The 16,107-nt window shown below is 39.3% G+C and overlaps 1 protein-coding gene across 1 annotated transcript in view; it reads right to left on the minus strand.

Moving 5' to 3' along the window:
* Positions 1 to 7,781: 7,781 nt before the first annotated feature.
* The window catches only part of PMM1 (phosphomannomutase 1), a 56,396-nt gene continuing 48,070 nt past the window's right edge, over positions 7,782 to 16,107 (minus strand). Inside the window, exons 7-8 of the mRNA XM_018563922.1 lie at positions 10,265 to 10,380; positions 7,782 to 7,958 (exon numbers count right to left, since the gene is read on the minus strand). Of these exons, the coding sequence (XP_018419424.1) occupies positions 7,836 to 7,958; positions 10,265 to 10,380 (239 nt within the window). The 3' untranslated portion in view covers positions 7,782 to 7,835. The remainder of the gene's footprint in view (positions 7,959 to 10,264; positions 10,381 to 16,107) is intronic.

Below are 16,107 nucleotides of genomic sequence, written 5' to 3' on the forward strand. Positions count from 1 at the left end.
CATTGAAGTTGTTTTTTCAAGGATTTGTAGTGTGAGTTAATAGTTAAACTAAGTTTAATTGTTACGATGGCTACATGACCTCTAGAAAACACTAGATATTTTTTGTATATGGGTGCTTCCGGACATAATGGCAAAATGTGCTGTATTATTGTACTGTGTATTTATAGTTAATAATGTTACAAGATCTTAGATTCAAATAACTAATGTTAATAACTTAATGGAGAACTATGAGGTGAGTGAAAATCACTCATCCTCACCGTTCGAGCCAAAGTGTGACAATGAAACTGTCACACATTGGCTCAATAGATCGGCAAGTGAGCGAAAGCATATCGTCACTCGCTCACTTCTCCATCAACTCTCTGCAGAGAGCGATGACTGTCAGTCACGGCACCCCGCAGGGATTCCCCCCTCCCCTCTCTGATCCTCCAGCGCTGACTGGAGGAACGGGAGGGGACGGGTACAGCTGACTCTGCCTCTAGATAGGCAGAGCCAGCTGTCATTCACGCAGCTGGGTGGATCTCGACAGCATTGTCGGCGGCCGTCCCGGCTGCGGCGGTCTCAGTATACCAGGAGCTGTAGCTCACTATATACTGAGCTTTGGGTCATGGGAGGATGCCAATATATGCCCTCCCTTGACCCTTAAGAGAGCTATGGGGAAAAACACTTACCCCATAGTTCTCGTTTAAGCTTGTGGCACAGAAAAAATTCTAGGTACAACACAGTGGTGGTTACTAAGATGGTGCCCATGCTTTCTGGGGATATGGCTCATATTTGTACCATCAGTGATGTAGCTTTTAGTTGCCTTTCTGCTCCATCCATATGATGCTGCAAAAAGCCCATAGGGAGGATTGGGGCTTGATCTCTACGGGTCGTAACACACCTCCTACAAGCTGAACTGTTGCTTGGCAACTGAGGAAGCACTCTGAAATTCTGAAAAGCCAGTTATAACAGAGGAGATTAAGCATCCCATTAAGATATTTGGTCCATACATTACCAACAGTCTAAAATATGTTTCAGGGTAACTGTATAATTAAGAGTAACTAAACTTGACATGCAGAAGCTTGATTGACTTGATTACTGTAGATTATCATATACCCAAATACTTTCTTACAGTTTGAATGGTGTGTAACAATAAAGTGGAATTGCTGCCAGAACTACGATTTTTGGTTTTAAGATTGGATAGATTCATCTTCACATCCTGTCTCAGTGACCACTGCCACAGCATAGGAAGCGATAAAATGTGAGGACACTCAAGGGATTAAAAAACTTAAAACAGGTTCTAACCATTCCCCATTATAGCCAGAACTAGAAATATATTTCTAGTTCTCAAGAGAAATGCTAAAATACCTTTCCTAGGGAATGCTTTGCTTGAGTCTATCTGCAGTGCTGGTTACGTTACAAAATGTTTAGGCATTTTATTACATGAGCACTGTTGAAAAAATATAAAAAGCAAAAGAAATAAAAAAACACAAAAAGGAAAAAGACTGAAAAAATTGAGAAAATATATAATCCTTATAGGGTTATTGGGCATTTCCATTATAAATCACTGCAGTAGCCTACAGTATAGACTTCTGCTCATTAATGTGACAGAGGTCATGAAAAAAAAAGATGCTGGTTTAGTGATTTAATCTTAAAGCAGTGGTATAACATGTAAAGAAAAATGACTGGGCTCATTCAAAGACAGAGACTTTTTTTTCTGACTTAATTTATATACATTTTACATATTGATGTTTCTATGGGGGTATGTGATAAGACAACTCAACAGTTGCTGAATAGAACTAAAGATTATGGGGTCGAAATACTCAACAGCATAGTAAATAACTGCAAAACACTTGCAATTCGCAAACTCTAGAGCTCTACCTGTTTCCTGCACTAATAAACATAAAATATTTATTTGCAATATTTCATATTTTCCTCACTTAAATGTTTTAATCTTAAGGCCTGGTTCACACCTTAATTAGTCCTAAACATAAAAAAATAATTCTGGGCAAAAAGGTAAGTGCAATACTGAAATACATATACGGAAACTGTACCTGCTAAAGAATTTGTATATATATATATATATTGTTTCCATATTTTTTATGATCAAGACTAACAGAAATTAAAGTGTTTTAAGTATTTTTTCAATTAATTATGAAAAATTGCATATGCATATTGCATAGTCTTGTATCAAACTAGCAAGTGAAGCACTTGGCTCCTTTTTCTGTCTCTTTATCACATGTACTAAGTAGCCTGTTGTTGACATAGATCAATAGTCACACTTCAATTATAATGAGACAGCTGTGTTTGAAAGGAGATACTTTCACTGTGTTGTCACGTTATATAATCCTTTGTGCTCGGGGAATCCTTTGTCATGTATGGAATCTTTTTTTGTAAAACAAAGGATATACGTATATATAGTAAAACAGATATAAAACAACAGTTTAAAGATTTGTATACTTTGGCAAAAGAATTATTGATGGAATGCCATTATAGTTAAAAACATTTTTAAAGAAGTCACAAAGTGATACATTTTATACATTTGTATGCAAAAATTACACCTCTAGGTTTCTAAGTTTGCAGGGGCTTTGGCTGAAAGAAAAATATCAAACACATTTTACATTTTTAAAATGTTGCCTTCTGATTTACACTGGAACGATGCTTGATTCCATCTGCACCTACACTGACAACTCTTCAGGCTTTCTTAGGAAAAGGGGAATTTTTCATTTTAGGCCACTTCATATATATCTGAATGTCAGTAGGGGTCTTGTACAGTAAAAATAGTAAGACCAACACTGTCACGTGTCTACAACAACATGTTTAAATCCCAATACATAGAAGGCTTATATCAGTTTTTATACAGCATTTTGTCTCACAAGAATTTTATTTTATTTGTTGAAATTATTTAAGCACATGCTGGTTTATGGAAAAATCTAAAATATTTGATTATTATACATTTTAATGCTCGGTTTTTGCTATAAGGTGACAGGTGCAGTAGATATGTTTTTTTTTCCAGAAAGCACAAAAGCTGCATAAAGAGACATACGTAGACAAACTTTCATACAATTTTGCTTGTAATTGAATTTGAAATACAGTTAGATATACTGTACTAGCTTTTATCTACAAAGTTCTGCCAAGAAATAGATAATAGATAAATAAAAATAGATATTTGCTGGTAAATATTACATTACAGCCAAGACGTTGCAGTTTATAGTAATATATTACTGCCTGTTTTGCATTTTCATTCTGATTTATTTTCTTCCTGCAGTAAGATTTTATGTATCCCATATATTGGTGTAATGTCTGTCACCCTACTGTACTTGTGTTAGGACTGGTTCAGACCAGACACTAGTCATGCATTTTGCAGTGGCCTGAGGAAAGACATAAGAACTGTTCATACCAATGTGTTGCATTGCACAGGGTTGGGAAAAGTCTTGCATGCTGTACTTTTGTACCGGATTGCATTTTGCCTTTAAGTCAGTTAAAATGGAATAATTCTAAAAAGCATGTCTACAATGTAGGTTAACTAATGTATTTTATTGGGAACATACCCTGACTGAAATGCATAGTGAAGTTACGGTATCTCTGATCTTGGCTTAACAACACACAAAGTATGGCTAATATTCCTCCTTATCTATACAAGTGCTATAGTTTAAAGCCCAACTCCAAAATGTTTTCTTTTGTTTTGGATAGGGCTGGGAAGGGGTAGAGCCTCTGTTAGGTTTTTAATTATTCTGTCACTATTGGAGAAATTTCGACTCACTTCCTGTCAGGTCACAAAGTGATGGGGAAATCTGCTCAACAGGGGCTGGGACAAAAAAAATCTATTTTTGTAGAATGGGTAAGGGTTAAAACTTATGTCAATGTCCTTATTGCTGCCTGTGCCTTCCTGGCCCAAACATAGCTGCACCACAATTTTGTGTGTGAACATCATACGATCAGAACGTGTGTAAAAAATCTTCCCAAAAAGGTCAGACAGAAATAAAAACCTGAAAGAAAAAAAAATTGTCTTAAGTCAGATTTTAAGCATTTACATTTTAGGTAGCGATATGGTTGAGGATTTTTGTAGTAATAAACTCGGAAATATTTAAGGACAACTGTCATAAAAACTATTGTGACCTTTTCACAGAGTTCAATAGACTTTTGTATGTTGTCTACGGTGTTCAATTTGTGATGGTGACCAACACCAATATATTGATTTATGCTCCCAAAGTTCCAGTTGCACACCTTGCACTAAGCACCTTTTTAGAACTAAAAGAATGTATACTGCATGTGTGTCTTAGAGAGTCAAGCTAGTCAGGTGTGCCGAAGCACTAACCTTGTTGTGGTTTTTTTTTAAACTCTCTGCCCTTACGGATGTGTGTTGTGGAACACGTAGATGAGAGATGATGCGATGCATTTATCATCAAGGGGAACTTTATTCTAATAAGAAATAAATTGCCTTCCAAGCACTACCCATTACACTGCTGAAGACAATAGATGCAAACTTTGAATGTTCATGATAGCTGCCCCTTTTAAGACCTTTTGGGTAATTAGAAATAGGATTCACAGCTTAATGGACTGTCTCACATCTGCTTCCGGCTCCACTTTGTAGTACTACACTGGGCTCAACAACATTTTTACCTATGTCCCAATGTTATTTCCATTCCAAACCAATTAGTCAGAAGGCTACATTGTACAGTATTTAAGTCATCTTTGCAGTACCAGAGTGTGCCAATAGCTGGCACAGCAGTGGCGGCTAAATTTATAAATTGCAGTTACAGTTAATTATTTTATAACTAGAATGCCAATTTTTCTAACTAAAAAAGGCACAGAGCTGTATATATGTTGTGTATTTTGAATTGGGGAGAAAATAACCTCTATTTCTCTGTTGTTTATCTATCCCGCTGTTGGACACAAGGTCAGATTAATTCTGAGAGACCCGGATTACACTACCACCTACAGGGGAGTTGCACACTAGCAACTAAAATAGCTGTTGGTCCGCTAGTATAACCCCTCCCACTATGCTTCAGTTTTATGGCAAGTGTCCTAGGAGAATTGACATCTTCTCAGAGAAGCAAGATCTTTTTCTTCAAGAAATCCTCTTCAGTTACTGCAGAGCCAAGAGAGCTCATTTATGCAGTTTTTCCAGATTGACTGGTACTCAGGATAGCCTTGGAGGCCGTACCTTACCCACCTAGATAATGATGCAGGGCCAGCCTGTAATGTAACCCTCTGGCACTTGGCTCTGCTTGGGCACTCTTCAGACACTTGGTGTACTGTACTATTTGGCTGCAGAATGACTTACAGGTCCAGGGCCATGATACAGTCGCTGTTGGAATCCTGTCCCTGAAGACTCTATAGGGAGTCCAGTAAAATGAAACACTTCCGACACTCAAAATCCTCCAGACATCCTTTATTGAATAAACATAAAATCCACACATAGCCGCTGATGCTTTTCTGCCTAAGTGGCCTTAGTCATCAGCTATGACTAAGGCCACTTAGTTTTGTTTGTTAGTGTTTTGTTTGCTGTGTTGTCCACTCCTCATTTGCACTGCTTTTGGATGATCAGTTGTCTCAGAATTACTCATACCCCGAGTCCCTTAATAAATGATAATAAAAATAGGATATTTGACTTTCCATACAATCCTTTTATTGGTTAATGGCTATGTGGTCTTTATTAACCATGCTCATTCCTTGTATTTTGTATCAGTTGTACTAATTTTTTATATATTTTGGAATATATTTATTCTTTTACACAAAACTAATCTGAATGCAGTTTTGCGTGAAATTAACCCATAAACGTGATACTGCCACCTAGTGATTGGATTGTGAATAATTGCTCTTTTTTTTAGAAAACAAAATATAGCAAAATAATTTATAACTGCTTCCTGAAAAAAGGAAAGATTTGTTGAATTAAACATTTTCTATAAAAGTACTAATAGTGAGTTCTTGTCTATAAAAACAATTTATGTACCAACTGTACAAACCATTTAAATTTATAATGGAATATGACCCTAATGAGTACTAGCCATCAAAGATGTAATCCATTTACTGCAAGGAATGTTGCATCAGCCATCCAGGAGCTATTATGAATTCAATTATTTTGAATATTTTTGTTTTTGTCAGGAAAAAACTTTTTGCCTGGTTTCTTTATCACACAATTATGATACATTCCCTTCATCTTTCCCTTGTAGCAAAAACTTGTATTGAAAAGTTAAAATGTCTATGTGTGTTTACAAGCCAGAAAATTGTGTCAGCTTGTTTTACTGTTTTATGTGTTGGCAATAAATCAATGAAAATGCAATAAATTAGTTTGGCTGTTGTGTTTTTTAATTTTTTTATTTTTCTAGAAAAAGAGCGCTTTTAATACATATTTAATGACATTGATTCAATCTAATCAAATAAGATATAGTTATGTTTTAGTAGAAATCATTTCATTTTTTTCACAGTTCATGATCACTGAAAGCATTTAGTTTCCTTTTGTATTAATACATGTTTGTTCTAGCAGCATTTAAACATATGTACAATACATCCTTTTATCACATGTAATAACCAAGATATCAGGTATCATTCCGGCATAGATTTTTTTTTCTGCCTATTTTAAATGTAATGGGAATTTTTTGAATCTCCCACGGTTCCCCTACATTATGTGCTAGGCTCGCAATTGCATGTCTGTTATGTACAGCTAAAGGGAGCTCTAGTCTCTGGGTTATGATGCTGTGTTTTTCTCCCTCATGTCTGGAAGTTTTTGGTCTTCTTCTTTTTTTTTTTTTTTGCTGTAACATTCATTTTGAAGACCATGCAGCTGAATAAAGGCAGTTTTCCAGTATCTCATTTTCCAGTATAACTTATAAGAAAACCCAACACTTTTTGGTGACAAGGATGAGTGTTTACTGTGATTGGACAGCAGCATAATAGGTCCACAACCACAACTACTACTATAGAGATACATCCATGCTCATTAGCACATTGTGATTTTACAGCTTTGCATTCCTTTTAAAATGAAGACAAAAGGTGGGGTGACAGGATTTTTTATGCCAGTAACTGTCTGCCTGTTACTATTGAACCAGAGAACATTCTCATATTTTCTGCATATTTCATAGGACCATTGTGTCTTATTGACTCAGACATACTCGATGAAATGATTATCATTTATGAATTTAAAAAATCACTGTCATTGAAATATTCAATGTATCACTATTTGTTTTTACTCTCTTCTGAAATATTTAACTACAAAGCAATATTTTTGCAAATATTATTCATCCACCACTAATAGAAATAATTGGCAATCATGACTGACATTCATTGCAATGTGGCACACCATGATAACTTCATAAAAATAACCAACACCTGACACTCCCACTGGAATATCATTCAAAATGATAACACATCTCTAGTTATTTACATATTAGATTTGCGTAACTAAATATATTATTTACAGTAAAGCTCTTACAAACAAAATTGGTTATACCAACAAATAAGAATGTCTTCAAAAACAGCAAAAATGTTGACACTGGTGAAGAAACAACACAGTCTATGATATCTGCCACATCATCACTTATTAACATACTGATCATGTATATTTAGAAGCTACTGCCATAAAGGTTACGAATGCAGAGCCACCAATGTTGATGTCTGTGGCCTTGTAGTTATTTGACTTTTGTCTATCAGTGAAGTAGCTAGTTCAATTGAATACTGTACCACACACAGGGATACAGAAGTTGTAGCTTGTAACACAGCCAGCTCTTCTCCATGCAATGGGCACATCTTCCAGGAGAAGAAATAAAGCAAAGTCTGTTTTATGACCTATTATATAAGACCATTCTGGTCATTCTCTTGGCATTTAGTTACATCTGCATATTTGGGTCCCAACATCAAACTTCATTGTCTCTTTCAGGGAAGAAGAGTTGCCGGCAACGCAGTACAGTGTCCTCAGGGGATGTCACTGTATGCCCCACCGTACGAGGATCTGCATAAATTTCATAGTCATTACCTCCCTGGAAGGAGATATAATCAAAAGTAAAATGCATTGTTTTCAATAAATCACTTTACATTTTTAGTTTAGCTCTCCAATAACATTCAATTCACATTGCTATAAAGCTTTGAGGTATAAGAATATTTTTGTACCAATCTTTGTAAACAAAAAAAATAAACACAAAAACATACACACGTGTGTTCATAGATGATAATAAGGGCTTGAATGAGAGTCATGCATTCCACTGGAATGAGCTTTGGGTTCGGGATGACCATGAGTTCAAGGTCGTTTATAGTTTGGGAAAATAGTGAACTACTTTGGCAATTTGCTGCTACAGCAAGCAGTTCATAATGAAGGTTTTCATATGTGCCAGCCCCCTCCCTATAAATGTCAGGATTCCCAGCATCCTTTTGTCAGTGTGTGTGGAAAGAAACCTACAGGGTTATTCACAAATGTGTAAAGAGTTTGGAGAAGGCAGGAGAAGTGAACAATCTAGGACAACATAGCTGAACTGGAAAGTGAGCTGCATTGGAGAATTTTTCCAAATTAGCTATTTTGTCCTAGATTGTTCACTTCTCCTGCCTTCTCCAAACTCTTCACCCTTTTGTGAATAACCCTGTTGGAGTAGACAAGGACAGCTGACAGTGTTGTTTGCAGGGAGAGAGAGTTGCTCTTTTACAGTGCTGCTAACCTAAGGTTACCATATTTTAAAAATGAAATCTGGGGACCCCTACTTACCATGCCCACTTTTAACCACACCCACACACCCCATTTGTAGCCACACCAATAAAATAACACCGCCATTTTAGCACACCCTAAAACAATCAGTCAAAGACTTTTGGAACAGGAAGCAGATATTTAAGATATAAAGACAAAATGGCCTTGGCACGTGCCCTTGGTAGCGAATAAAGGCAATTGTGGGTGCAGCAAATTGTAGGAGCAGCTGAAAGGGAATGGTTAAATAAAACTTGAGCCTACTCTGCTATTGCTCAAAAGTGTCGACTGCATACAGTGCAGGGGTCAGGAGTACATAATGCATGGAGCGCAGGGGTCATGAATGCGTAACGTATAGAGTGCATGGGTCAGGAATGCATAATGCATGGGTTGCAGGGGACAGGAGTGCATAACGTAAGGAGTGCAGGGGTCAGGAGTGCATAATACAAGGAGTGCAGGGGTCAGGAGTGCAGCACAGTATGAAGGGGTCAGGATTTAGTAAGGTGTAGTTCACATACTCAGTAGAAGCAAGAATAACATATCCTCTCAGTACAAATCCACCCTTCCTCACATCCCGAGTTCCTGCTTACATCAGTGTCCCCCCAAACATCAGAGCATTAAGTAACGTATCACCAGCACACTGAAAGTCAAATGTCAAAATGCGTCTGTTTATTGTTTTGGGGCCACTTAGGGTCCCTTCATCAGGCATTGTATGACCCCCTTAGATCAGAGTCCCCAGAGTTTCCTCTAACGTCAGCGTTCCCCATTAGATTAGAGTCCCCAGATCCTCCCCTCACATCAGAGTTTTCAAAGCTGTTCCTTACATCAGAGTCCTGGGAACTGTAGGTGCACTGATGTAAGGGCGATCAGTAAGGTGAGCCCTGACAAGGCAGGGATTATCAAAACTATCCCTCTGGTGTTGCTGCTGGAGCACACACAGTGTGGCCCCCGGAGGCACAGCAGCAGGAGGAAGAAGAGGACTTCCTGCTGTATCGGGGCGTGCAGGATCCTTTTACAACTGATTATATCCCTCTGAGGCAGAAACAGGAGCAGACAGAGGAGGAAGGTTGGGGTGCTAGTGGTGAGAGAAGGAGCACATGGGGCAGGCTTCCAGGGGTACATTTTACTCCCAAACCATGGTAGTTGTATGAGGGTGGGGTTGTCCTTAGTGACACAGAGAACTCCAGGTCCTCTGCTGCAGTCAATTTGTGGTGAATGGGCTCATTCATATTAAAGGTCCTCAGGTTTCAGGCCATGAAAGAGAAAGGGACCATTACTGATTGGCCATCCTTTGGGGACATTTGGTCACCATTACCAGCTCCTGCCATCATTACTAGGTCCTTTCACTGCATCTGGCCTGATATCATTACCAGCTCCTGCTATGATTACTTGTTTCTTCCATTGTTGGTGTCCTGACACAATTACCAGTCCAATCAAACTGCTCCAATACTATCCAGCCACTGTCCTGTATGTGTGGCTATTGTTTCTGAAAAAACACACTCTAATTCTTGCTACAAGATAAAAACTGTCTTGTCTCTAAAATGTCAGGTTATGATTCTTTTTCTGACATTTTATTAATTTTTTAACACAATACAGTGCAAAGTTTAAACTCACTGGTGAAGTCTCATTTCCAAAGAAGTGGATAGTGCTAAACTGCTCTTCATCAAGAACATCCAGACAGCAGCGTTTGTCCCATCCTTCAGGGAAAATATCAAAGCTAATCATGCCACCTGCAAACAGAAGGGATGTAAATAAAAGAAGAGTTTAATATTTTCAATTGTAATACACTTCTTGTACAACCCCTTCACACTGTTTGTCAATATTACAATCACCACAAAAGGTAAGTGTAAGAAGATTAAAAAAATGCCCGTCGGCTTATAGCCTCCAGGTGGAAACTGCCTTCTGCACCTACACTACAGGAAACCATAGCACGGGTGCACTTGAATTGCCAGCATGAGCGGTTAATAGCTTTCAGGCTTAATGCACAAGCACAATTCTACTCTAAATGGAAGGATTGGCTTCATTATGCGAAAACATGAATAGCCAATCATATACCCACCCCAGATATGACGGGTAGTAATACTGAATGTGGCCATGTTGCATTGCATACTCCTGGATAAAGGTTTCAGATTAACAGTTATAGCTAGTCTCTATTTGTTTTATTTTATTTATTTATTTTTTTCCATTGTTTATTCTATCCCCTTTAAGTTTATGGTTTTATAAGTCTAGCGACTACTCAATACAGATTTATTATGCATATATTTCCAATCGCTCTTGCAGTACAAGTCTATATCTACGACTAGATGGAATGTAAAAGAGATTTCAGGTGATACAGTTTATTTGATGTCTGATGGATGTATTATGTGCCAATGTATCTGCTTGTTCATTATGAATGTACACAGCAATGCCTTATATGCATATAAACCAATAAAAAATCTAAAGTTGGAAAAAAAAATGCTCACTGATCACATCCCAGTAATCCTGAGTAAAACAGGATTACAGTGGTTCAGACCCAGAATGGCATGTTAAAATGGGAAAAGGTGATGGGGGGTTGAAAAATGTTAAAAGAGGATATTCCAACTACTCTGTCTGTAAGCAAGATAATTATATCTAATACATTTTTATGCAATTTATATATGTATATTTTACTAAAAGGGGTTTCCAGTGAAATATGTTGTTAACAGCACCAAGGCTACAGTACACTAAAATGTTTTAGACAAATGTGCACTTGCAAATTAAAATATAAGATTACTGTGCGCCAGTAAAAAAACACCTAGTTGTAGTAGTAGTATAATCATTCACTTAACTTAAAGTACTCTTAAGCAATATATGTAATATATATAAGTGGTAATACTTTAAAGTGCTCAAAGTGTTCTTGCAGGTGCAGAGGTGTAACTAGAACCTTCAGGGCCCCGGTGCAAGAAACCATGAAGGGCCCCCCAACCCCCCACCGCCATGGCACCGCATGGTTAACAGGAAGGCTGCTGAGGTCCTCAGCAAGCGCGGGACCTCAGGCAGCCACTTGTTTAAAATGTCAGTCCCGGCGTTCTGTCGAGAACGCCGACCCAGTATCTACGCTTACGTACAGATTGGATTAACCAGTAAATGATGGATGGCAGTAAATGATGGATGAAATATTATTAACGGTAACAATTAACAATTTGAACAAAATACTTTGTGAATAAATCCCTGTTTCCTCGATAATACTGGTCTGCAAGCGCAGATGCTGAGGACAGCCAATTCGAATACGTCGGCGTTCTCGACAGAACACCGGTATCTGCATTTAGTATCGGGGCATTTTCACGAGTATGAGTACTTGAGAAAATGCCCAGTATTGGCAGTGGTGCATCCCTACTTAAAAATATAATGTATTGCTGGGACTTGTAGTCCTACATAGTTGGTGTTATTCTGCATTGCTGTATAATCATCATACAGCAATGCAGAATACCACCAGCTATGCGGGAGTACAAGCCCAAGCAATACATTATAATAAAAGTCAACTATGCAGAATACCACCAGCATCCCCCCGCCCACTATAATGCAATGCTGGGACAAGTAGTCCCAAATAGTTGGTGTTATTCTGCATTGCTGTATAATCATCTTTCCTTAATACAGAATACCACCAGCTATGCGGGACTACAAGTTCCAGCAATACATTATAATAAAAGTCAGCTATATCGCTGGCCCCCCCCCAGCAGGCGGAACGCTAGGGCCCGGTCCCAATTGCGACCCTGGTAGCTCTGCCATTGTGCAGGTGTATAGTTTACCAGGGGTGCCCAAAAGGTCGATCGCGATCTACCAGTTGATCGCGAAGCTGTTTCTGGTAGATCGTGATCTCCAGATTTGGAATCGGCTGCTCCATTTATGTGGGAGCTCAGCTGCTTGTGGTCAGGTGCAGTTTGCTTTTTTGTCCAGCAGGTGGCGCTGTGTCCTGGCACAGCCGCTGACACTGGAAGCCGTGGCTCAGCATGCAGCTACTCTGGGGGAATCCGAGAGCCGATCCCTTGGGGGACACAAATTCTACACAGGCCTGGGCGGGGTGAGTGATGGTCTTTTTTAGAGGGAGGGGGCATTGTGTACCGCAGCCTGTGTTATATCCACCCACTGTACTAGGGTTGCCACCTTTTCTTCAAGCGAAACCCGAACACTCAAGCAACACGCGGACTTTTTTGGGAGAATGAGTGGGGGCTTATTCATATGTAAATAGCGCTGCCCATTCCTATGTAAATATCACAGTTAAGATTATTTTCAATAACTCCTATCTTAATTTTGGTTGCCCCTGTCTGCCTGACATCTTGTGTCCGGGTTTCTGCTGCAATGAAACCCGGACACAGCATTCAAAACCGGAACTGTCCGGGTGAATCCTGGACAGGTGGCAACCCTACACTGTACACAGCCATGTACCCCACCTACAGACTGTGCCCCCACCTAACAGGACCATGCCCCCACCTAACAGGACCATGCCCCCACCTAACAGGACCATGCCCCCACCTAACAGGACTGTGTCCCCACCTAACAGGACTGTGCCCCCACCTAACAGGACTGTTCCCCCACCTAACAGGACCATGCCCCCACCTAACAGGACTGTGCCCCCACCTAAGAGGACTGTGCCCTCACTTACAGACTGAGATTAGGAGCGTTAGTTTTTTTTTTTTTAATATAGGTAATAGGTTTTATTTTACCTTTACAGGTAAAAGTCCTATTGTTTACCTCCTCTGATAAGAGTGCTAGGTCTAACTAAGGGACCATTCATAATAGTACAGTGTGTTCATCGCAATCACACCTACCCTGTGTTTTGTTGTAGGAGGTGCGTTGCGGTGCCATTCGTTGGTAGATCTCATTGAGCTGGTCATATAAAAAATAGATCTTAACACCAAAAATTGTGGTCGCCCCTGGTCTACACACTTATAATAAAGTGCCTAATAGTGCAAACAAAGTCTCCCTGTGTTGTGTCTTTAAATCTTACTTAGCCTCCACTTGACACCACTGTGTGCCCTCTAATGAAAAGCAGCTCACCTCCAGGTTAGACCTCCATATAGGTTATAAATCGAGTCAATTCAGTGAGGAGGTCAGATGACCTTTGGACTCCCCAATTTTTTAAAGACACAACACAGAAGTTTCAAAGACACAACACAGAAATACTTTGTTTGCACTATTAAGCACTCTATTATAAGTGTGTGGACTACATACCTGCAAGAACACTTTGAGCACTTTAAAGTATTATCACTTATATATATTGCATATTTTGCTTAGGAGCACTTTAAGTTAAGTGGATGATTATACACTGGGGGGAATTTATTATATCAATTGCGAGTGTTTGAACTCGTATATGGTCACATGGGATATATTTGTGCCAGACTTATGTTGCTAGTGTAATGTTGTGCATAAATAAGAATACATAGACTCCAGGAAAGAAGACTCGCACCTCCAGGCAAAAAGCTTAACTGTCGCTTCTTGAAGAAGTGGTCATAGGGACTTCTTAAGTAGTGATTGTTTTGTTTGGTGATGCTACAGTTTAAGACAGCCGCCAGGACATGCAAACAGTTGCAAACTTGCACAAAACAGGTGCAATCGGGAAAATATTGCACGCTCTGGTCAAAACGGGTGCACATGTTAAAGGAGGGGCTAAAGAAATTTGCACATAAAAAGAATGATTTAAGGCGCTAAAACAGTCGCAATTGCTTTGATAAATTCCTCTCATTGTTTTTAGTTCTATATATGCACTGAAAACACTTTGGAAGATAATTAGATTAATTTTGTTTATGCACAGCACAGTTTTTGACTATTAAATGTGCATTTACAGCCTTGTAGCAGCAGTTTTGGGAAGGCCCTCTTCTTTTTCAAAATTACTGTGTCCCTGTGCACAAAGCAAGTACATAAATACATGGTTTCATGAGACTGGCGTAAATTAACTTGAGCAGCTGACAGATAGCTCTAGATCTTAACAATATTGAACAACTAAGGGATAATCTGAAACGTTGAACCTGACTTGTCATCCAACATCAGTACCTGTCCTCACAAATGCTGTTTTGGCTGAATGGGCATTAATTCCCACAATACGCTCCACAATCTTGTGGAAAGCATTCCCAGACAAGTGAGGGCTGCTGTAGTCATAAAGGGTGTGCTAAATTCATATTAAAGCAGAAGTAAAATCAGTAAAAAAAACACTGCTGGGAGTTAGTGATTTTTGGCAAAGGACATGCAGAGTCGGAGATGGCTGCGGAAGGGGACAGAGTAGGGAACCCAAGATCGTTCCAAAAGTGCTGGAGAAGGACACGCTTGAAAGTTAAGAGTGCCCTACTGTCCATGTGTACTGTGCATACTTGCACATTAGGGCAAAAAAACAACAACATTTAAACAGTGGTTTACTTCTGCTTTAATTCCTAGTTTTGGAATGGGATGTCTAGCAAACTCATATAGGTGTGATGGTCAGTATCCACACATTTTTGGCTATATTGTGTATCTACTGTAGTCAGAGCTATTTATGCTGCCCCCTTTCCTTGTTGTGAGTTGCACAAATGCTGAGGGGCTTGGGCCTACAACCAGTGATGCTAGGACACAAGCGGTTGAGCTGCACATCATCATTGATTGTTACAGTGCAGGCAGCCGCCTACACCATGACAATTAAACACATTGTGACGCTCAGTTGCTGAACATACACAGGGCAAAAGTGTGCAGTGACCGGGCATGGAGCTCAGTAACTTTGAGACTGTAATTTTATCAGACTCAGCCTCACTTAACTGCACTCAGGATGGAGTGCCATCACCCACCATTCACCCCCTGAGGTTGATGCCTGATTTGGCCTCATTGGTGGCACAGCCCTGACTACAGTGACTAATATGTGTACAACCTACAAACTTACAGGCCTTCAAAATGATTTGTCAGACAAAGTAGTCCTTTTTATGTTTTTACCTCGCTGTGAATTACACCAGTACTACTGATTTTTATATTTTATAGAGCGTACTTGATTCCTTGCAGATATAATCCTCCTTTCAGATAAACTACTACATTTCTAGACCAATTTATTCTTTGCTGTACTGAAGCTCCAGACTGTTAATTAGCGGGAAGGAAATGAAATGATTTTGGTTTAGCACACACATGTGAAAACCAGGAACAATGTGGAAGCTTGATGTAGCATCATTGATTTCAGGTGTGACTGGTCCCTGCTGCTATGAATACTTGGAGAATTAATTGATACTTGGCAGTGTGATATGAAAAATTCTATATACTCGTGTTTATTTTAGATATAGATTTCTCTTGAAAATGTAGGGGTCTATTCACCAAGCTGCCGAGGGCAGCCGAGTGAATGACCGATCTGAAGTGAAGTGAGCCGAACACTGTTCGGCTATTCACTTAAGGCTGGTACGGCTGATTTCAGCCGTACATCGGCTGAAATCAGCCGTACATCGGCTTGCTTCGCGTGGCTTCGGGTCGGCCGAACATGCTCAGCATGTTCG

Source organism: Nanorana parkeri, unplaced genomic scaffold (genome assembly GCF_000935625.1).
Source record: "Nanorana parkeri isolate BGI_ZX_2015 unplaced genomic scaffold, ASM93562v1 scaffold711, whole genome shotgun sequence".
NCBI classification, from domain to species: domain Eukaryota; kingdom Metazoa; phylum Chordata; class Amphibia; order Anura; family Dicroglossidae; genus Nanorana; species Nanorana parkeri.